Source organism: Onychomys torridus, chromosome 1, assembly GCF_903995425.1.
Source record: "Onychomys torridus chromosome 1, mOncTor1.1, whole genome shotgun sequence".
Classification (NCBI taxonomy): Eukaryota; Metazoa; Chordata; class Mammalia; order Rodentia; family Cricetidae; genus Onychomys; species Onychomys torridus.
Genome location: NC_050443.1, coordinates 4,272,578 through 4,294,010, shown reverse-complemented (window position 1 = coordinate 4,294,010; position 21,433 = coordinate 4,272,578). Strand labels below are relative to the sequence as shown.

Genomic DNA, 21,433 nt, shown 5'->3' with positions numbered 1-21,433 from the left:
AACCATAGCAGTCACCGAGCCTTGTGTGGGAAACTGTGATGGTTAAGACTGATTGCCAAGGGGCTGGAGAGATGGCTCAGTGGTTAAGAGCACCGACGACTGCTCTGCCAGAGGACCCGGGTTCAATCCCCAGCTCACATCTGTCTGTAAACAACTGTCTGTAATTCCAGTTCCAGGGGACCGGACACCCATGGCAAAACACCAATGCACATAAAACAAAAACAAGTTAATAAATAAAAAAGATTGATTGCCAGACTGGAGAGGTGGCTGAGCAGTTAAGAGCACTGGGTCCTCTTGCAGGGGACCTGAGTTTGGATCCCAGCACCCATGTTGGGCACCTTAAAGTCTCCTGTAATGCCGGGTGGTGGTAACACACCACCTTTAATCCCAGCACTTGAGAGGCAGAGGCAGGCCAATCTCTGTGAGTTCGAGGCCAGCCTGGTCTACAGAGCAAGTTGCAGGACAGCCAAGGCTACACAACAAACAAACAGAAAAAGCACCTGTATCTCTGGCACCAAGGGAATCTAACACCTCTGGCCTCTGCAGGCACCTGTACTCTCGGGCACATACTGGCATACATGCACACATGTAGTTAAAAATGGAATGAAGATTTTAAAAAGATTGATGACCGATTTGAGCAGCTCTAGAGTCATCTAGGAGACTAGCCCCCAAGCATACGGTGAGGGATTATCTGGATTAGGTTCCTTGACAGAAGAAGACCCACTGTGGGTGGCACTGTTCCTCCCTCCAGCTGGAGTCCCCCCCCCCCCCCCCCCCCCCCCCCCCCCCCCCCCCCGCCTCCCTCTCTCTCTCTCTCTCACACACACACACACACAGGAATGAAAGAAAGAAACCCAAACAAATCAGATACAAAAAGTGACTTGAGGATAGTTGGTTGGATTTAGGGAGTATGCCCTGAACATCAGGGTGGAGATGTAATGGGAAAGTGGGGTGGTGGTGGAGGGGTGGGAGAGGCTGAGGCAGAATTGTACCTTACTGGAGGGGAAAAAACAAAAAAGATAGTTTGGAGATAGCCTGGGGGTGCTCAGGGCCTTTGTTCCTTATAGCTGCTCTTGAAGGGGACACAAAGCTGGGTATGAGGCGAGTGAGCATGCATCCCTCACCACGGAGGAAACACTTAACCTTCACATTACTCAGTTTAACGTTCTAAGAATTCCTCTGTTGTGGCCTCGGACTCAGGATGGGATGATAACTAACAGCGTTCACTGCTGTCAGCTTGCCTTTTAGTTCTGTTAGCTTTGAGCCAGGAAGGAGCAGTTGTTTATATTTACTGTCCTCTGTTTACTCTGTTTAAAATGGCTTTGGGGCCATTTTAAAGCCCCTACCATCAGTTCACCTTTAGCCTTTTAATCAGTTACAAGCAGCCCGTGATCTTTATCTCAGGCTGAAAGGTCCCGGCTGGTTTATCTTTAATCTAGCCATGGAAATCCAGCCTTGGACATGAATTACTGGCAGCTTGGAGATTTTCCATTACAGGGCTCCGCATAGGCCACCTCTTGAATTTCCTACTTCTCTACGCACCCTAACAGCCCCGGCAGCGAAGATTGGGTGGTGCTTCTGGGGCTTATAAAGTCGGCATCTTGTTAAGGGAACGGTTATGTTTTCCATTTTCTTAGCTTGTCCTCAGGTGTCATGTATCTTTTTGCCTTTAGGCTTTGTTTCTCTAGGCTGTACAGTACTTTCTCTAGCGCAGGAGGGGTTGTTTCAAAGATGGCCCAACTCTCGCTTAGTCCAAACACGGGCAGCACCTGACGGCTGCTTTTCTGAAGTTAGTTACGGGCCACTGATCAATGCCATTTGTCTCCGAGAAGCTAACATTGACATTTATGCTTCAAATTGTGCCTTGAATGCAGTAGATAGAGAGGGTTCTTTCATTCCGTTTCTTCACCATCAGCATCCTTGCAAAGTTTAAGTCACAGAGAAACACTTAATTTGGAGGCATACTCTGCAGGTTCGAGCCCAGGCTCCGTCATTCTTGCTGTGTCACTTAATAAGGTGATGTGACCTCTGGTCCTCTGCGAAACGGGGACAGACCTCAAGATGAGGTCGTCCCAAAGTACAACCCTCAGTCCAGAAGATACAGGATCGTAGATCTCGTGAACCGAGGTTTCCAAAAGACCGGCGTTGGCCTGGAGGCGTCCCGGGGCGGAAGGGGTTACGATGATAGAGACGCCAGGAGGACCGGAGTGGCGGGAGCGTCCCCGCGGGCGGCTCACCGCGCAGGCGCGAGTCGGGAGGCTGGGTTGGGGGCCGCCCCGGCACCCGGAAGTGTGCGCCTAACGGGTCCAGCCCGGCCTTCGGTCCTGGGAGGGGGCGGGGCCGGAGCCCCTCGGAGCGAGGCGCCATAGAGCCGGACGGAGGACCCGGGTCCTAGACGTATCCGGAAGTGGCGTCCTAAGGCGCCTCTCGGTAACCATAGAGCCGGAGGGGGGTGGAGGCCAGGGGTCGCGGAGCTCGCCTGCCTAGAGCGGCGAGGAAGCGGTGGCGTCCCGGGCGGGGGGAAGAGAGGGAGAGGCGCGAGCGGAAGCGGCCGGGAAGGTCACTTCCGGCCTGGGCGCCCGTCCCCCTGACCCCAGGGTCTGAGTCGCCGCTGCCGCCGCTGCCACCATCCGCGAGGCAGGCGAGAGGAGGAAGAGTGCAGCGCGGCGGCCCCGGGGCCGAGGAGGTGAGGGCGGCTTCGGGCTCAGGGGGGCGTGCGCCGAGGGGCTGGGGTGGGCGCGCGTCTGGAAGCCGGGCTTCGGACGGGGGTGGGTGGGGAGGCGGGAGGGCGAGCGCGGCGGAGCGGGCGAGTGCGCGTGCGCGTCGTGGTAGGGGTGTGTGTGTGTGTGGGGGGGTGGGGGTGGGCGTGAGCGCGCGCGCGGCCGGGGAGCTCGCACGCACGCGCGCGCTCGGGGGGCTCTTGGCGCCGCGGTCTGGGGCGGCGCGCGTGCGCGACTCCGGAGGCTGTGCGAGCTGTCTGTCACCTCCGCTACGCGGGCGGTGGAGTCCGGAGCGGGGCTGGGGGGGGGGGGGGGCCCGGTCCGTACTTGCCGCCGGCCATGGCCGGAAGTGCCGGGGACCTTGGGTCGAGGGGGACTTGGAGTTGAGGACTGACGGGGGAAGGGCCCCCGCCTCCTGGACCGGGCTGACCGGAAACGGCGTCCCAGGGACAGTCTAGGCCGCAGTCCTCCGTGTCCCCTCCATCCCCGTTTCAAGTCGCCCTGGCCCGTTGCTGCCCCGGGCGCCGTGCGCTGGTCTTTGATCCGGCGGGTGATTACGGGGATGCAGGCGGCGGGAGGCCCATTCATCCCCTTCCCCCGCGCGCGCTCGTGCTGACGGGCGGCAGGAAACAGGTCCGGGAGGGGAAGCACCAGGCCAAGGTCAGCGCCGCGTGGGCCGTGCGGCCCAGCCTGGACCGCTGCCTTCCTCCCCGGGGGTGGGGCGGGGGCGGCTCGGGCAGGGTCCCGCGCGGAGCCCCGCCCGCCCTCCGCCTCCACGCCCAGTCTGCACCAGAGCAGGGCCCGGGGTGACCCTCAGATCCCAGGCGTCAGTGCCCCAGCACCTGCAGAGGTCAGTGGGGAAAGTGATCCCCAGGCGCTGAGGGAGTGGAGAGTGCACCGACGCCGCCGCCTGTCTTCGTGCCAGGCCGGGCTGCAGGATGATAGAAGATGAACTTCAGTAGGCGCGGGAAGCAGGCGCTGAGACCTGACCCACCGCAGTCCACGGGAATTGCTCAGGGCGTTATTAAAAAGGCAGTGACTTGGTTTTGTTTTGTTTTCTTTTTTTCCCTCTGTAGTTTCTGATTCAGGCTCTGTGTTTGGCCTTGTTGAGGATCCAGTTGAGATCTGGCCTCAGCTCTGGTGCAAGGATAAGCCTCTTCTTGGGTGAAGTGCAGCCAGCTTTCCCTGCCTGCCTCTCTGGAGTTACTGAGTGCTGTGCTGCCATGGCCCAGAGAACTCTGACATCAGATTCTGATTGGCTTATCTCATCTATTCTCCATCTAGGCTGAGGATGGAGTGGGGAGGGCATATCCTCTGGCTTGGACCACGGTGAAGTGACTGAGTGGCAGCCCCTGGGAGTATTCCTCACTAAGAGCTCTGTAGCTCAGATCCTTCAGCTTCCTGAGTTCTGTGGCTGTAGATAAGAAACAGCACTCTGTTCCCACGAGGACACAGTAGAGGTGATAACAGTCTTCTCCCCAGTGCGAGGCAGGTCATACTTTCCTTTCAGGCAAGAGCTACTCAAAAGGTCTCTGAAGCCAGCGTTCCTGAGTCCCAGTCTTGGCTCTTTTACAGTTCTGTGACCTTGGATGTGTCACATCCCCTTTCCCAGGCTGTTTCCTCCTCAGTCTCCTGAAATGGAGAACGTTGTCACAGTTCCTGAACAAGCCTAGTCTGTCGAGACTCCAGACACAGCTAATCCCAACACATTGAATTGCTCTGGTGGGGACACCCTATAGGTTAGAGAAAAATTCCTAAGGTTTCCATGGGCCAGGCCTGCTGGTGGGTGACACTGGTCAACTTGACAAGGATCTTGTCCCTTTTTGGAGTTGTTCAGGCCAAGGGGGAGATATACCAGAGTGGCCAAGGGAGTTCTGGGGGCCTACCGGGAAAGGATGCTGTGATCTCAGTGCAGGAGCAGTGGCATTAGCCTTGGTGGGTCTTGGACAAGGGGCCCCTGGGACTTAGGGGAGATGGCAGGATGCATAGCTCAAGGCCATCAACAACTATGTAGTCACTGATGGGCATAGCTCTTGGGGGTGGGGTGCCCAGATACACTTCACATGCTTTCCATATCCGTATTGGCATCCTCTGACTAACTAACAAGGGCTGCACCCGGTTTGGGGCCTCCATATTGAGGAGAGACTGCAGATTGGATGGCGTACTCTGAGAGCTTGGCAGGCACCTGGGGCTAAGTTCTTTGAGGCCCTGGGACAGAGGTGGTCACCTTGGTTTTGGCAAGCTGGGACAGATGCTTGCACTTGTATTTGTGAGCCCTAGGCCCTAAAGTAGCTTCAGAATATAGTCAGTAGGAGCCCAGAACTGGCCTCTGATTGTAGGGCCATCCCTTCTGTTGGAACAGTTCTTTGGGGGCAAGGCTGGATCTGGGATCACAGGCCTATTCTTAGGGGCTAGCCATTGGGTGGGAGTCCTGGTTCCGCATTCTGTGGGTAAACTGTCAGGAAGACTGCTGCATACAGGACTGCTGGCTGGAAGACTCTTGAGACCCAGTCTCTTATTATGGGGACCTAGAGCATAGTGGGGTAAGCCGAGGTGGCTAGGGTGGCTGGGGTGGGTGATGAGACTTGATTCATGTCAACTGTGGTGGAGGCCTCACCAACCAGCAGAGTGGGTAAGAAGCTGAGCTGGAGTGTAGAGAGCTGTAGAGTTACCCGGGTTGCTGGTTCCTATGCTTTTCCTCTTCTGTCTTGGCCTCTTGGCCTCTCCTTTTGTGCTCCCGGAACAGTGGCTTCTCTGCCGTGTCCAGTGGGGAGTTCCGTCTGGCTCCATGCAGGAGTGCCTGCCCTGAAGTGGATAATGCTGGGGACTAGACATCAGATAAAATCTCAGCCTCAGGGTCAGGCTGCTCAAAGCATTGCTTTGGGGCTCTGTGCAGGGGCAGTTGCTCAGGGCTGAGTATAGTTCCTGCCCTTCTTTGGAGGACTCAGTCTGCTGGACATTCCCTGTGATGTTTGGGGGTGGGAAACCCAAAGGAGCAACGTTAGGGTTAAGATAGGAATCTCTCGCAGAGGACGGAGGACTCAGCCACAGGATCAAACATTAATTGGGAGCAGTGCCAGTGTCCTGAGAGGAAGTCTGGCTGACCCAGATTTGACCTGGAGTTTGCTCTGTGGCTTTCTAACATTGTATTAGCCACCCAGTTGTCTAGATTGTGGCTTTCTCATCTCTGAGACAGGGACGACGATTATGCTGTGCAATAAATGCTTCTCCTTGCCTGCTGTGCCTATAGGTTTCTTGTTCAGTCCTGGGCATGTGTCATGATTTACTACTGGCACAGGGTGAGATGAGGCACCTTGCCTCGGTCACATGGTTGGTCAGCAGTGGGGTAGGTTCTGACCGTGGCAGCTTGCCTGTAGGGATTGTCCTCTGGCCTCTCCCCGGCAGTTTAGGGGATCAGGATCCAAGCTTATGCGCTTACAGCACCATGTACCCCAGGGCTTGGGGTTTAATCTGCACTTGGTGAATGTGATCTGTTACTGGTGGCTAAGGAGGACAGTTGCAGCAGAGAGGAAGGAGCAGTTGGGAAGGCTTCCCGGGGAGGAAATGTTGATGCTGGGCCTTGGCACTTGGGCATGTTTCTTCAGCAGATCTAGAGAGGCATAAGGCCAGGTGGGTTCTGCACACCTAGAAGACAGCCCGGCCCAGAGTGTGGGTCTGAGGTGGCTCATGAGTATTTTGTCTGTCTATAATGCAAGATGTAGTTTTCAGAGAGTTTTAGGTTCACAGAAAAGTTGAGCAGGAGGCACAGCTCTGCTATGCCCCTCCCACCAATCCCAGGTTCCCCACTGTAGGTATCCCATTCCACCCCCAACCCAGGTTAGCTTGCTGCTATCGATAAACCTGTGCAGACCTCGTGATCGCCCAGCGTACACAGTGGATTCCTGATGAGGGTTTGCTTTTGGCAGTTTGCAGTTCCATGCCAGTGGTTAAGAGTCAGGTGCTCAGGAGTGACCCTGAAGATCTGCAGACACGCTGAGGCTGAGGGCTAATGCTCCACATCCATGGCTGACATGCATGATCTGCATCAGGGTGCCCCTCAGGGACTGCTCCAGCTGAGTGCCAGGTGTGTCACAGGTTTACAGTGGATTAAGAACCTAGACAGCTCTCCTGGGGTAGGTGAGGCCCAGGTCTTTCTCTGTCCTGACCATATTGATCATCAGGCCCTGCTATCCCGGATTGACAGTGTCCATGCTCTGCTGAAGAGACCAGAGCCCACAGGAAGTGGATGCACTAGACCAGTTAGGAGGCCAAGGCATCTCATCAGCTAAAACACTGGAGGGGAGACCATGAGGACCGGGAAGTTCTGCCTGGCTCCATGCCATGTCTAAATACACCCTCAGATCCGGATGAGGTGCAGACAATGCTCTCAGATTGTGACTACCAGAACTGGCCGGATGAGATGGAGTAGTCCCACTCACGGCTCACCCCGAAGGACAAGTGTAAGAGCCCAGTGGTGGCAAATGTGGGGTTCATCTCTTGGTCGGTCAGGCCTCGTCCCAGGGCTGAGGAGTGTTGGATGCAAGGCTTGGTTAGAGAGGACGCTGAAGAGCCTGGAGTCAGGGGACAGACAAGGGAGGCCAGAAGGGATTTGCTAGGGAAAGCAGAGAGGTTGCTCTGTGGAGCACTCTAGTGAAGGACAGCAGGACACTGGGCTGATGGCCGCCGGCAACATATTCTGGAATGATAGGTACCTGGCACACTTTGTGACTGCCCTCGGGGAGCGCAGAAGGAACTAGAAAGAAAATTAGAGATAATGACAAAGCTGGCATGTGATAGGAGGTGGGGCCTGGGCACAGGAGGAGGGACGCCTGAGTCAGCCCTTGAGAGGGAGGAGGAGTAGGCAGCTGGAAGGTCTGCGGCAGGGTTCTCCAGATGGCCCCAGTGGGGGCAGACATTGAGATTAGGGCTCTGGAAGAAGATGGGAGTTTGCAGAGCCTAGGCCGGACCAGGGTCCTGGGGGGGCGGGGGCGAATTTTGGTTTTGTGGCGAGTGCAGTGGGTCTGTGTGATGGGGCTGTTTTAGGCAGGGTAATGAATGGCAGTTTTACTGAATTGAGGATCCTTCCCATAAGGTACAATTTGCCCACTGAAAGCAAGCACACCATTTGCTGGCTTTCAGCATGGTCACTGCTTTGTGTGTGCATCACCACAAGAGGTTTTGGAAAATTTCTCTGTTACAAAACGAGGCTAACTCCTTGTGGTGACCCCCACTATAAAATTATTTTCATTGCTACTTCATAACTGTAATTTTGCTGCTGTGATGCATCATAAATATCTGAAAGGGTCACTCATCCCCCACGGGGTCACAGTGCACAGCTTGAGAACTGCTGTTCTATGGGTTTGCTTATTTTAGCTGTCTTACGTAGAGTTGAGCAGAATGTGCTTTCCAGAATTTGACCTGCTTTACAAGCAGAAAGCCTCGAGGTGCAACTTTGTTGTGTGTGTCAGTGCCTCACTCCTGCTGTGGCTGAGTGCCATGCTTCCCTTGATGGCCATTTGTACTGCCTTTTTGTTTTTTCTTCTGTTTTGTTTTTTTTGAAACAGGATTTCTCTATATAGCCCTGGCTGTCCAGGAACTAGCTCTGTAGACCAGGCTGGCCTTGAACTCACAGAGATACAGAGATCTGCCTCCCTTTGCTTCCGAGTGCTGGGATTAAAGGTGTGCGCCCCCAGTGCCTGGCTGTATTGGCTTTTTGGCTTTTGTGATTATATTCCCTGAACATTCACATCTAGATTTCCATGTGGCAGGAGTTTTTCCCCTGCAGTGCTCTGGGCTGTAGACTGTAGTGGGATTGTTGGTGGATGGCGATTGTTTGCCTCACCTTGGAGGACTGCCAGGTGTTTTCTGGAGTAGGTGCACCGCCTTGCCCTCTCACCAGCACCTCCATGACAGTGACCTGTGGTGTGAGGTGGAGCCTCTTTGTGGCTGTGCTTGGATTTCCCCAGGGCAAGCTTCAGTTCACGTGCCCACTGGCTATCTGGGTGTCTTCTTTGGAGAAAGGTATTCAGACCCTTTGCCTAGGGTGGGGGTTTGTGTGTTTGTCTCTGTGTGTGCATGTGTTCAGATGCTTATCAGTGTGAGCACACGAAGAGGTTGACTTCAGTCACTTCTCTGTCTTATTTTTATTTATTATTTTTGGTTTTTTTCAAGACAGGGTTTCTCTGTGTAGCTGTGGCTGTCCTGGAACTTGCTCTGTAGACCAGGCTGGCCTCAGACTCCCCAGAGATCTTCCTGCCTCTGCCTCTCAAATGCTGGGATAAAGGTGTGTACCACCACTGCTTATTTTTAAAGATTTATTTACGTATTTATTTAATGTGTATGTAGCTGTTTAATGTGTGCCGTGTATATACAAGCATTTGGTCCTCGGAAACTGGACAGGCATTTGTGGACTGCCACGTAGGTGCTGAGAACCTAACCCAAGTCCTCTGTAAGAGGAGTCAGGCTCTTACTTCCTGCACATCACATCCCTCCAGCCTCCCTACTTTGCTTTTTGAGATGGGGTCACACTGAGCCTGGAGCTCACCCTTTTGGGTAGATGACTAACTCATCTTGCAAGGCCCCTCCCCAAATAGGCCTGGCTCTGCTTCCCGGCGCTGGGGTTATAGGTGTGGACTGCCACACCTAGTCTTTTTTTTTTTTTTGGTTTTTTGAGACAGGGTTTCTCTGTGTAGCTTTGCGCCTTTCCTAGAATTCGCTTTGGAGACCAAGCTGGCCTCGAACTCACAGAGATCCTCCTGCCTCTGCCTCCCGAGTGCTGGGATTACAGGCGTGCGCCACCACCGTCCAGCTTACACCTAGTCTTTTTATGTGGCTGCTGGGGATGTGCACTTGGTCCTCACACTTGTGCAGCCACTGAGCCATGCATCTCAGCTTGTTTGCCCAGTTTTTATTATATTAGGTTATGTGACCCGAGTAACTTTTTACAAAGGATTAATTGGTCGTGGAGTGGAGAGGGGTCTTGAGAGGCACAGGATGCATCTAGAACTGGGGTGCCAGTGAGGGGAGGTACCCAGAAGCACGCCCTGGGGTGGGGGGGGGGGGGAGTAGAGGGAAAGAACAGAGGAGTCAGTGGCTTGGTTGGGGCCTTTGAGAAAGGGGGAGATGATGGTGGCATTGGTATCCTTGCTGTTGCCCCAGGGATTTGGGGGGTGATGGTGTTTGAGACCCAGAAGTAGATGGGGGCACTTGGTGACAGAAAGTCAGTGTGTTTGCTGATGACAACGGAAGGTGACAGGTGGTTTGGAGATGACTGGCAGGTAAGAAAGGAGGTGCGCTAGGATGCCACCTCTCCTGCCTGCTGGTGGGAGGAGAGGAGCAGGACACCAGGCTGGTGGAGGGAAGGAAGGAAGCATGTGAGCGTGAGGGAGGATGAGGGGCAGGAGGGGCTGCTTCTGCACCCAGCCCCAGCAGGCAGGGGAAGAGGAGGCCAGATTGGCAGCAGAAGAAAGCAAGGGGATAATTGGTGGGCAGGCATCCAGAGGGGTGGGACCTAATAACAACAATAATAACAATAATTTGTCTGGGCTTAATAACCCTGTCAGATCCATGCACTAATTGGATTGCTTAAGGGCTCTGCTGGGAGGGCTGGGGGCTGGGGCGGGGGTGCCCTTTCTTCTACCTCTGCAAGGTGGAGGTCAGAGCAGGGTGAGCGTCTGTGAGGCTAGAGGTGCTGGCTGAGAGAGGAGGAGGAAAGGCAAGGGTAGGCTGCACCTCCAGGGTTCCTGGTCAGAAGCATCGGGTTGCTTGGACTCTTGTTTCCTGGGAGGTGCTAGAGCCTGAACCTAGAGGATCAAACCTAGGGTGTCCATCACATGCCAGGCATAAGCTTTGCCACTGAACACCCTTGCACATCTTAGAGTTTTCTTGTCTTCAGGTTGGACTCTTCTCCAGGGAGCCAGGTTTGTGACTCCTAAGGCTCGCCTGGTTCCTCTGCCTCCTCCCCTGCAGACGCACATCCTCCTCCCCAGGCTGTGAGATCTCAGGTGGCCCTGCGCCTCAAGAGCTAGAACCAGAGGGCCAGGAGCTGTCTTCATGAATGGGTGGACCCGTGGGTGGGACGAAAGAGGACTGGATGCCCTTCTTCTTAAAGCCTTGGCAAGAGTCCCTGACTTCATCCCGACAAGCTTGGTGCCACTGGCAGCTGCTTCTCACGGCCCTGCAAGGGCACAGCTGAGCCCTAAGAGCTTTTACTTGCTCAGGGTCACAGCGTGCCCCTGTGGTAACACTGAGGTGGGGCTTCCAGGCTGAGATTTGCCAGTGAAGATAGGCATGTGCCCCTGTCTAGTGCTGGACCTGCTTTCAACTCATTTGCGTATGTCTGTCAGGTGTTTCGGCTCCTGTTGAGCACTATGTGCTGCCCTAGGCAGCCACCTAGACGGCCCTACAGCTCTGCTACCTAGAGGAGTCAGGACATAAGAAGGGCACCTTTGAGGCTTGCTGAAGATCTGCCTCTACCCCACAGATAAACCCAGGCTACTGTGTGCATGGCCTGCTGCACCTCTCTGGCTTCCCAGCTTGCCAACAGGGGCCTGGCACAAGACAAAAAGGCTGTGTGACAAGGCAGGAGGAACAGAATGCCTTCCCCTTCCTTCTGAGTGTGAACCTTTCAGGGCATTTGTGTGAGTGTGGAGGCCAGGTGTTGATTGACGGCAAGTCTTTCCCAGTCATCATCTTAGTTTTGAAAACTGGCTTTGACTGAACCTGGGGCTCACCATTTTGCTAGACTGCCTGGCCAGCAAGCCTCAGGAATCCTTGTGTCTGCTTCTCCAGCTCTGGGGCCCAGTTGTACTGCCGTGGGTGCTGGGGATTGAACTCCAGTCTTTATGCTGTGTGGCAGGCTTCTGCAGACTGAGCTATCCATCTCCTCAACGCCTTCCAGAGCATTCATTTTATGTGTTAGTTCACCCATGGGGTAGGAGCCAACCCTTCCTCTACCCTGGTCCCACCAGTGCTGTGTGCTTCCTTGGTTCAGGGGACTTTACTCATAACACTTGGCTTCACAGCCAAAAATCACCACAGCAGCACATGGCCTGGAGTATAAGCTAGGCCGCCTCCTGCTGGCTCTGCTCCCGACCCAGGGCTCTCCGCCTGGCTCTCACGGTCCTTGGCTTGGAAAGCTGTCCTTGTTTTTGTATCTCTTGCTCTTTAACATTAGCAGTCAACCAGACTTATTTGGCCAGATATAAAAAATTTTAGGCTTTCTGGATCATAGTGCAAACCAAAACTGTCATTCTTAATAGGTGACTAGGAATATACAAGATGTGACCAGTTGAGGGGAGCCAGCATGGTGTCAGTGTTAGTAGGAATTGGCTAGTCTGGCAAACCTTTTCCAACCAGCGCACGTTAGGCCCTGCGTCGTCGTTGCCTCTCACCCTGTGAGCTCTTTGGGCTTGAGCCCTCTTGAGGGTTGCCTCACTGCCTGGTCAGAATAGTAAGGCTGCCTGGCTTTCAGGAAGTAGAGGCTGTCCTCCTCAGACCACTGAAGGCACTTTGCAGGGGTGAAGTGAGTAGAAAGCTCAGCCCATAGCCCGGCCTTCTTCCCTGCAGGAAGTTGGCTGGAGCTGGGAATTCCCGGCTGCTTGGTCTCTGGGTTTATGATTCAAATGAGAACACAGTGTCACACTTGGCAGCAGCCTTTCGTAGGACAACCCTCTCTGTCCACCTCTTTGACCCCTGGCAGTGCCTGGAGCCCGTCTGTTTTCTTTCTCTCAGGGACTTGTAATGTTGACGGTATTATACTCATCAGGCATGTATACTTTTTAAAAGTTGACTTTCTATTAAAGGTATTTGTGTGCTGGAAATAGCTGTTTCACAGCACATCATTGGGTGAGTTACTATACTCAGTCACATAGCAGTCACTGCTGTCTAGTCCTGAGTGTTCTCAGTCCTTGTCAGGAAGCCCACACCTATTTTTCAGTCACTCCCTGTCCTCGTCACTAGGCTGCTGCTGCTGCTGGTGTCATCCCCCGCCCCCAAGACAGGGTCTCTCTGTGTAGCCCTGGCTGGTCTAGAACTTGCTCTGTAGACCAGGCTGGCCTTGAACTCACAGAGATCCGCCTCCCTCTGCCTCTGCCTCTGCCTCCGGAGTGCTGGGATTAAAGGCATGCACCACTTCCTGGTCTGAGTCTACTTCTTGTCTGTGGACTTATCTAGAGAGTCCACACTCATGGAGTCCTATGCCATGTGGCCGTGCACTTAGTGACCTTGGAAGTTCATGCACACAGAATCTTACACCATGTGGCCCTGGGCTTAGTGACCTTGAGTAGTTTACACACACACACACACACACACACACACAGAATCTTACACCAAGTGGCCCTGGGCATAGTGACCTTGGTAGTACACACACACACACACAGAATCTTACACCAAGTGGCCCTGGGCATAGTGACCTTGGTAGTTCACACACACACACACAGAATCTTACACCAAGTGGCCCTGGGCATAGTGACCTTGGTAGTTCACACACACACACACACACACACACACACACACACACACACAGAATCTTATACCATGTGGCCCTGGGCTTATTTGATCCTGAGTTTAGTGACCTTGGGCAGTTCACACAGGAACCTATTTCTGGCGCCCTGGGCTTTGTGACCTTGGGTAGCTCATGTACCTGGAGCCATATATGCACCTTGTGACTCTGGGCTTAGTGACCTTAGCAGTTCATGTACATTGAGTCATATACTGTGGTGCCCTGGGTGTAGTGACCTTTGGCATTTCATGCAACCATGTGGCCCTGGGCTTAACAGGCCTGTGACCTTGGGAAGTCCATGCACACGGGATAATAGGCCTGTTTCTTTCCCTAGTACCGGCTTTCTGCCCTTTAGTTGTCACACACACACACACACACACACACACACACACAGCGCTGCACACCTGGTCACTCATGCTGTTGTGCAGGTGTGTGTTTTCTTCTCTTGGGTGTACGTCAAGAGTGCAACTACAGGGTTACGTGGTAACTCCTTACCATTTGAGAAATGGGCTGTTTTCCAAGGCGACAGTTCTCCTCGCACTTTGCTGGTGTACTTGAGTTCTCCTGGAGTTGTTTGCTTGCTTGTTTCACTTTGAGACAAGAGCTGGTGTAACCCAGGATGGCCTTGGATGCATTGTGGAGTCAAAGCTGGCTTGGAACTTTGGATCCTCCTGCCTCCCTCTCAGGTGCTGCTATTAACACATGTGCACCACCATACCTAGCTTCCTTTGGAGTTTTGGTGCTATGCCATGCCATCTGGGAGCCCTGCAGCCTTGTGTCTTGTGTAGGAGAGATGGAACTTTCACTCTCTTAGAGTTTCCCCGCTATGTCCAAAAAGTAAGCTGCCGCCAAGCAGATTACCCGGAAGAAAATCCAGGTGCCTTCTTGTGTGTGGGCATCATGTGAAAGCAAGGCCCTTGAGGCTTCTGTGCTGGTGACTGGAATTGTGTTGTGGAATGTGCATGGGAGGCTTGTCTGTTCAGACGTCCCTTGGCCTTGGCTCCTGTCCTTGATGTGGTCGTTTACTCCCCTGGAACACAGAGGGCATGTCTCAAGAGGAAGAAAAGGGAGTCACTGCTGTCCCACAGACCTTGGACTGCAGTCCTCTCCTGCCTGGTGGTGTCCTGACGGGTGTCTGCCCTCACATCTGCCTGTTGTGTTATAGTCCTGAAGGTTGTCAGCTGAGGGGAAGAAGGGAACAGAGGAGATTTGGACTCCTTTGTGAGCAGGAGGATCTATTGGTGTCATATTCCTGTGACCCATGACTGTCTTCCTGACCCCCACTCCCACACATGCACACGCTCGCTGTGGAACCAGACGCCTATGGTTCGCTGACATTCTGCCCCATCCATAGACTGATGGGTCCTTCCAGGTTTCCCATTTTAAACCTTGCTGTTCTTTTGAGAATCTTTTCAGAGTTTTGGGTTTTTTCTCTCCCAGTTATCACCCAGGGTTCCTATAAGCATTTGTACCCAGCTCTTGGGCCACATGGCCGCCTTGTGCACATTTATGGGACTGTTCAGACCTGGTTCCAGAACTGGGGCCCACTTGGGTCTTTTTGTCTGTTTTGTGTGGTTCTCCCTCCTGAGCCAGGTCTGGGGCAGGACCAAATGCTGGAATTCATTGAGTTTTGTCTTTTAAGACTTTCCTTGGCCCAGTTTCAGTCAGCTGTGTGTTCCTACCATTGTTCTGGGGCATTTGGGCTACCTGGTGCCGCTGTGCGTGCTGGGATTCCTCTGGGTAGTGCTAGCTTAGGAGTGGACGTGTGAGGGCAGACTAACTTGGTGTAACATGAAGGAGCGCTAGGGCTGAGGAGGAGAGAAGGCCGGCTGGGGTAGATGTGGGTAGACAGTGACTCACCTCAAACGGTCTGGCAGGGAGAGTGGTCTTCACTTGCTCACAGGCTCTCGGAAGCCAGGAGGAAGACAGCTGAGGGTCCCAGGTGGCTGTGCTGGTAGGGGACCTGTGGTTCAGTGCTTTGCTGAGGCCTGGCCTGGCCTGGCAGACCCGAGTGTTAGTGTTGTCTTGTAGAGCAGGCTTGTCCAGACCTGCCTGCAGTTGCCTGCTTATACGTCGGGCAGCCAGTCAGCCCAGAATGCCGGAGGAGGAAGTCGGGCTTTCTGCCTTTGCAGTTCCTTTTGTTGCTCCTATTCAGTGTAGAAGTTGAGTTTCCTGTCACTGCTCCCTTTCCCCAGTTGTACCTGAGCGTCACTACCACACTCTGGAGGTGTAATGGCCTCTCCCCCCAAGTGTCAAATCTGCATGGTCGTGTAACCCCATGCCCCTCTGTTCTCCATCCTGCCCATGAGGAAACTGAATCATGGCGATGGAGTTGCTCTGCTACATTCCAGTTGGGTGGATCTGGGGAGGGGTCCAGGAATATGGCTGCAGCCTGTGTAGCCAGTGGGGGCTGAACAGTCTTATCTCCTGAGTCGGGTGCTGCAGCCTTAGCCACCGCTGTCTCAGTGCAGGCTTCGGTCTGCTAGGTGACTGCCTGCCTTGGAGAGTGCTCTGTTCTCTTCACCACCTGTAAGCTCTGTCTTCTGCCTTATCCCTTCCCACAGGGACCCAGACATGGAGCTGCGGGAAGAAGCTTGGTCTCCGGGGCCGCTGGATTCTGAGGACCAGCAGATGGCCAGTCATGAGAACCCAGGTGAGGTGGCCTCGGTGGTTCCTCAGCCAACCCCACTGCCTTTCCACCAGGCTGGGGAACCATCCTTTGACACTGTGGGGTGCCTGGACTCCTGCCCCTTTCCCTCCAAGAGCCCCACACCCACAGCTTAGAATGAGAGGCTGATGGTCCGCTCCCCAAGGGTCCTTTAACAGGACCATCCAGATCTTTGGGGGCACCTTTTGCCTCATGTCTCCAGCTGGCTCTTGTTGAGCACCGCTTTTGTGCCCTGTGCCCTGTTCTGGTTCCAAGAGCACTGCACTGCTTTATGGGTGCTCCTCCCATCAGGGTGGCCCCCAAACCCAAGGCCTACAAGTTGTAATGAATGAGTGAAGGACTAGGAAGGGGAATCTGTAGTCAGCGGTAAGATGTGGGAAGGGTGGGCTGGGTTAAGTGTGAAACCATTCATTTTCAAGTGTTGGCACATGTGTTCTGTTTGTTTAATAAAGCAATTGGGTGGAACAAAACTCCGGTGGGTCACGTGGTGCCTAGGTTTGGGGGTAAACCCATGCTGGCCCACCGACACCCTCAGCCTTCTCTCTGGTGATACCAGCGTGGTGACAAGAAGGCACAACGCACACTGTGTCTGCTGCCTGGGGCAGATGGCTCTGGCTTCCTCCCTTTTAATAAATTGGTGCTTCCAACACATGGCTTCGGTGTTCCTTAGACGTAGCTGCCATGGCCCCTGGTTGCTTGCCTCGCCACCTCCACCTGTACACAGCCACATGCTTATTTGTGTGGGGTTACAGGACAAGTGTGGCACGACCCTGAGCCCCTGAAGAACAGACAGACTGTGGCGGCTTCCCTTCTGCTACTGTGAAAGAACACTCAACGTGGAAACTTAGGGAGAAAGGGCTCATTTGAACTTCTAATTCCAGGTTACAGTCCATCATGCTGTGAATCACGGGCAGGAGCTTGAAACAGTAGTCACAGCACATCCAGTCGGCAGCAGAGAGAAATAAAGGCATGTTTGCTTGCTTGGGCCCAGTTTGATTTCTTTCTGCCCATAGCAGTGTGAGAGTCCCTGATCAGTGACACCCTCAGTTTACGACAGCCCTTTACTGAGATCCTCCGGTTATTCCGGGTTGGCCAGCACTCTGACATTGCTTCCCTGGGCTCTGCCTTCTTTAAGTGCTGGCCTGTTTATCACACTCTTGACGAGCCTCTAAAGGTGGTCCTCAGCAGAGCCCTGGCTCTGGACAGCGCAAGCCATGCTGCCTCATTCTGCTGAGGGGTTGCTGACAGCAAGAGGCATCCCAGAGAATTAGATGGCAGGGTTTTAGATTTTATTTTGTTTTTGACTCTTGCGTGTTTCTGGGAAGCCTGTTCAACCAAGAGAGGCAAATGCTGTTACTGAGAATGGTACTTCCCGGTGTATCTGACATCATCGACATCATCGCCGGCCTCCATGTGGGTCTCACGAGTGCACAGAGCCTTGGAGGTCAGGCTGCCTGGTGATCCACTTTATCTTCAGAAGGATATTGGTGGGGTTGTGAGGATGGAATTGGGATGGAAGCTGAGCAGCTTGCCTAGGGATGGGCTGCAGAGGTGAGCTGGGGCTCCCTGGGGCTGAAGCAGTTTCGCAGCCAGTCTCTCAGGCTCCTTTTCTCCCGATTACTCCAGCTGCCATGTGAGATGGGCAGTGGCCACGGCCAGAGAGATCCTTCCAGACTGTCTTGGTCCTTAGCTCAGCGACAGGCTATCCAGAAGGAGAAGTAGGGTAGTCCTAATAGAAAGGGGCTTTCAGTTGGTGTCGTGGTAGTCTCCACTGGGTGACGAGGCTATGTCCTCCTGTGGAACGTAGCACTCACCAGCCATGCAGCTCAGTCAGCTGGGAGAGCTCACTTCAAAACTATAGAATCTTCCTAGGTCCCCGTGTAGGACTACAGCAACGTATAACCAAACCCCAGGCCCTTAGACCACACTGACAAATACTAGGCCTTGAGCATGGCTGCTAGCTCTAGCAGACCTTACGGGATAAGCCACCTCAGCCTGGGTGTGTAGGGTGGCTTAGGGGAAGGAGGTGGGGGAGATGGCCTTCAAGGGTTCATTGGGAAGTTTGGGGGCAGAGGCACACTTGGGGATCCATAGCTATCCATAGGTGTTTTGTGCAGAACTGTGTGGGACGTGGGAGGCCAGGGAGGCCAGTGAGAAGAAACCTGGGTTCTTGAACCGTCTAGGTACAGCCCTGCAGGGCACGGCCTAGAACAAATCGTGAGCAGGAGGGAGGGAGGCAGGAGAGAGTGTTCTGATGGAAAAGGGGCGGCAGGTGGCATCTGTGTGACCACAGTACACAAACAGCAAGAATTCCCTCCTGTTGCTTCACAGGCCAGGGACACCTGCCTGTCAAAGGAACTGTGGCCTGGGCCCTGGAAGGAGTTCTGTGAACAAGCAAACAGGTGACTGGGAATGCCTCCCAGAAGTCCAGATCGCTTAAGTGTGTTGAGAGAGGACACGGCGCACACACACACACACACACACACACACACACACACACACACACGATGTGAGTCTAGAACTCTTAAATGGGACAAACTCAGCAGAGGTTAGGAGTGACCCCAGCCCTCAGAATGGAACACTAGAGAGAACTCAAGTGAGTAAGCACACTGTTCCCAAAATAGTAAAGGTGAGGAAGGCTGGGGAGGTGACTCAGCACCTGCACCCATACAGCCGCCTCAGCAATGCAGAGAATTAAAGTTCTAAAAGGGGAAATCAGGATAACTGTAAGATGAAGATGAGTTAGTTATTCTCGAATTTTTGAGACAGGCTTTCTCTGTAGCGCTGGCTGTCTTGGAACTCTAGACCAGGCTGGCCTCAAACAGACCTGCCTGCCTCTGACTCCTGAGCACTGGGATTAAAGGTGTGCACCACTATCTCCTAGCAAAAATGACAGTTTTAGAAGATTAAAGTGGAATATTGAATGTTCAATAAGAATATTGAAGTTAGGCGGAGAAAGTGCGATATACATTTAGACTGAAACCCTGATGCATGCAAAGCAAAGGAATAGAGTATATGGCAGAACTGTTCATGGGCTCCATGGCTCCGTGGTTAAGAGCACTGGCCGCTCTTGTTGAGGACCCAGGTTACGCTCCCAGCACCCACATGGCAGCTCACAACTGCCTGTAATTCCAACTTCAGGGAGTCCAGTGCCGTCTTCTGGCCTCTCCATTACCTATACACTTGTGCCATGCATTTATACAGACATGCACACACAGATACAGATCCATCCTAAAATCCAATTCAAGAGAGCCCTGAAATTGAGCTCTGTTGAGAGAACAAGTCACAAACGTTGAGAGCAGCTATAAAGAGCTGAGGGCCAGGATGTGGCTCAGTGAGTGCACTTGCTTCACATGCCTAGGGGTGATGATCCCACCTGTTGAAAATCAAAATCCAACTTCCTGGCAGAAGGAATGAGTAGCTTATAAGGAAAAGTAAAGGCAACGGGTAGACTTCCTGTCAACATTTCAGCCCAAGAAAAGCACCGCTGTGACCATCCTCAGGGTGAGAAGGGTGAGCCAAGGATTTGAAGGGTACCAACAAAGAAAAGAGCCCAGTTAAGCCCCTTCCCTGTGTGCCTTTACCGGAAATGTAATGGTGATTGAGCTTTGGACAGTCCCAGTGACCAGAAAGGCAGACAAAAGGTGGCAGTGAGCAGGGGCTGGCTTCAAGCACAGGACCAGACACCTACCTGTGGAGATGCTGTGAAAATGGAAAGGGACTCGTTAGGGCATTTAGTGTGCCTGTCCCCAGAAGGCAGCATGGTCAACAGTCAGTGACTGCTGTGTTGTGATCCCATCGTCACCCACAGTCACGATGGGAACTGTGTCAAGTTAAATAAAAGCTTTCAGTTGCTGAGAGTGCATATGGCTATTGCCACTGGATTCACGAGTTTTTATTTGAAAACAAAACCCAGAACAGGCACTAACTGATTTTGCTCCCGAGTACTGCTTTTGGAAAGCTGTCAGTGGTGGGTCTGGGGTAAGTGGCATATAAAACAAATGGGATGCTGCTGAGGGCACCTGGACCCAGGGAGGACAAGAAGCATCGCAGAGGCTCACATCAGAGATGGGCGGTTTTAGCCTGGTGAATTTAAACTAACGCTTGTTTTTGCTGTGGTACTGGGATCCAACCTAGAGCCTTGGACAGTCTAGATCAGGGCCCTGCCACAGAGCTACATTGCCAGCCCTCTTTCTACTTCTTAATTTGTAACAAGATCTTTTTAAGTTGCCTAGATTGGCCTTGAACTCATAGCCCAGACAGGCCTCAGCCTCCCAGGTAGCTGACACTGTGGACCTGTACCACCAGGACCAGCCTGTAGTCTTTGTGTTATATGATACTGGGAAGAGAGAGACTCACTTGGTCACTTTGGTGAAGACTAGAGAACCTGCCTACAACCTCCCAAAGTGAGCCGAGCACCAAGAGCTTGACTCTGATGTGGTGTCTTGAAATCATTACAGCTGCTATCCCACAAACAGTAGCTGCCCCTTCTGTGTGCAGTTGGCCCATGATCTGAGCATTGTCCCAAGGCAATCCAAGGAGCCTTTCTTCTGGGAGAGGAAACGACAGCATCACGAGACTCTGGTGAGGCTGGGCTACAAAGGGGTGGGCAGGCAGCCCACTAGTCCCGAGGTGGCATGAGTATACTGTGTAGCTAGCAGAGCCATAGGGCCCTACTTTCTAATCGTTTGAAATGTTATGTGTATGAGAGTTTTGCCTACATGCATATCTGTATACCACGTGCTTGCCTGGTGCCTGTGGAGGTCAAGAAGGTGTCAGAGCTCCTGGAGCTGGAATTTCAAATGGTTTTGAGGCACCATGTGGGTGCTGGGAATCTAACCTGAGTTCTCTGCAAGGACAAGTGCCCTTAACAGCTGAGCCAGTCCTGTTTTTCCCGAGACAGTGCACCTGGGAGAAGCTGACTTCATAAGCTGACTCTTCAGCCCCTGTGCTAAATGTCCACAGTGCCCCTGCCAAACTCCACTGCTTTTCAGAACCGACCGTCCTGTAGAGCCTAGGCAGCAGCTAAAAACGGAACTCCACCTTCTGAGCACTTAACGGTCTGCTTATTTACAGAACAGGTACCTTAACTGAATAACCAGAAACTTAGAAAAAGTCAGAGCCTAAGGAAGGAACATGCCAGACCAGAGTTCTCCTTGCCCCTTACTGCCTTAGCCATTGATGGCCCTGAGGGGCGGTGGATGCCTCTTCCACCCCCTGCAGGTTTCTGTCCTGAGCTCCCACACTTCTTGCTGTATTCAACATTCAGACTTCATGTCATGACTGCAGAGACTGTTCAAAGATGCACATACACAGTACACTGGCACTCGGAATCTTTAAACTCAGTGTTATACCTTGTATTTTGTGTGTACATGGGAGGGTGTAGGGGCAAGCATGCCACCACGCACATGTGGAGGCCAGAGGAAAACCTGAGGGAGTTGGTGTTCTCTTCCATAATGTGGGTATTACGGTTGAATTCAGATTGTCGGGTTTAGGGCAAGCACATTGGCTTGCTGAGCCATCTCCCAGACCCTCTTATGACAC

At 53.3% G+C, this 21,433-nt stretch overlaps 1 protein-coding gene across 3 annotated transcripts in view; it reads left to right on the top strand.

Moving 5' to 3' along the window:
• Positions 1 to 2,265: 2,265 nt before the first annotated feature.
• Positions 2,266 to 21,433, top strand: part of Znf787 (zinc finger protein 787) — a 23,038-nt gene continuing 3,870 nt past the window's right edge. Inside the window, exons 1-2 of one of the 3 annotated variants that reach the window (XM_036206520.1) lie at positions 2,266 to 2,430; positions 15,786 to 15,874. In XM_036206520.1, coding sequence (XP_036062413.1) covers positions 15,796 to 15,874 — 79 coding nt within the window. In that variant the 5' untranslated portion in view covers positions 2,266 to 2,430; positions 15,786 to 15,795. Of the gene's footprint in view, positions 2,431 to 2,469; positions 2,687 to 3,132; positions 3,381 to 15,785; positions 15,875 to 21,433 lie in introns of those variants that run through there. The other 2 variants (XM_036206510.1, XM_036206527.1) reach the window with 2 other exon arrangements.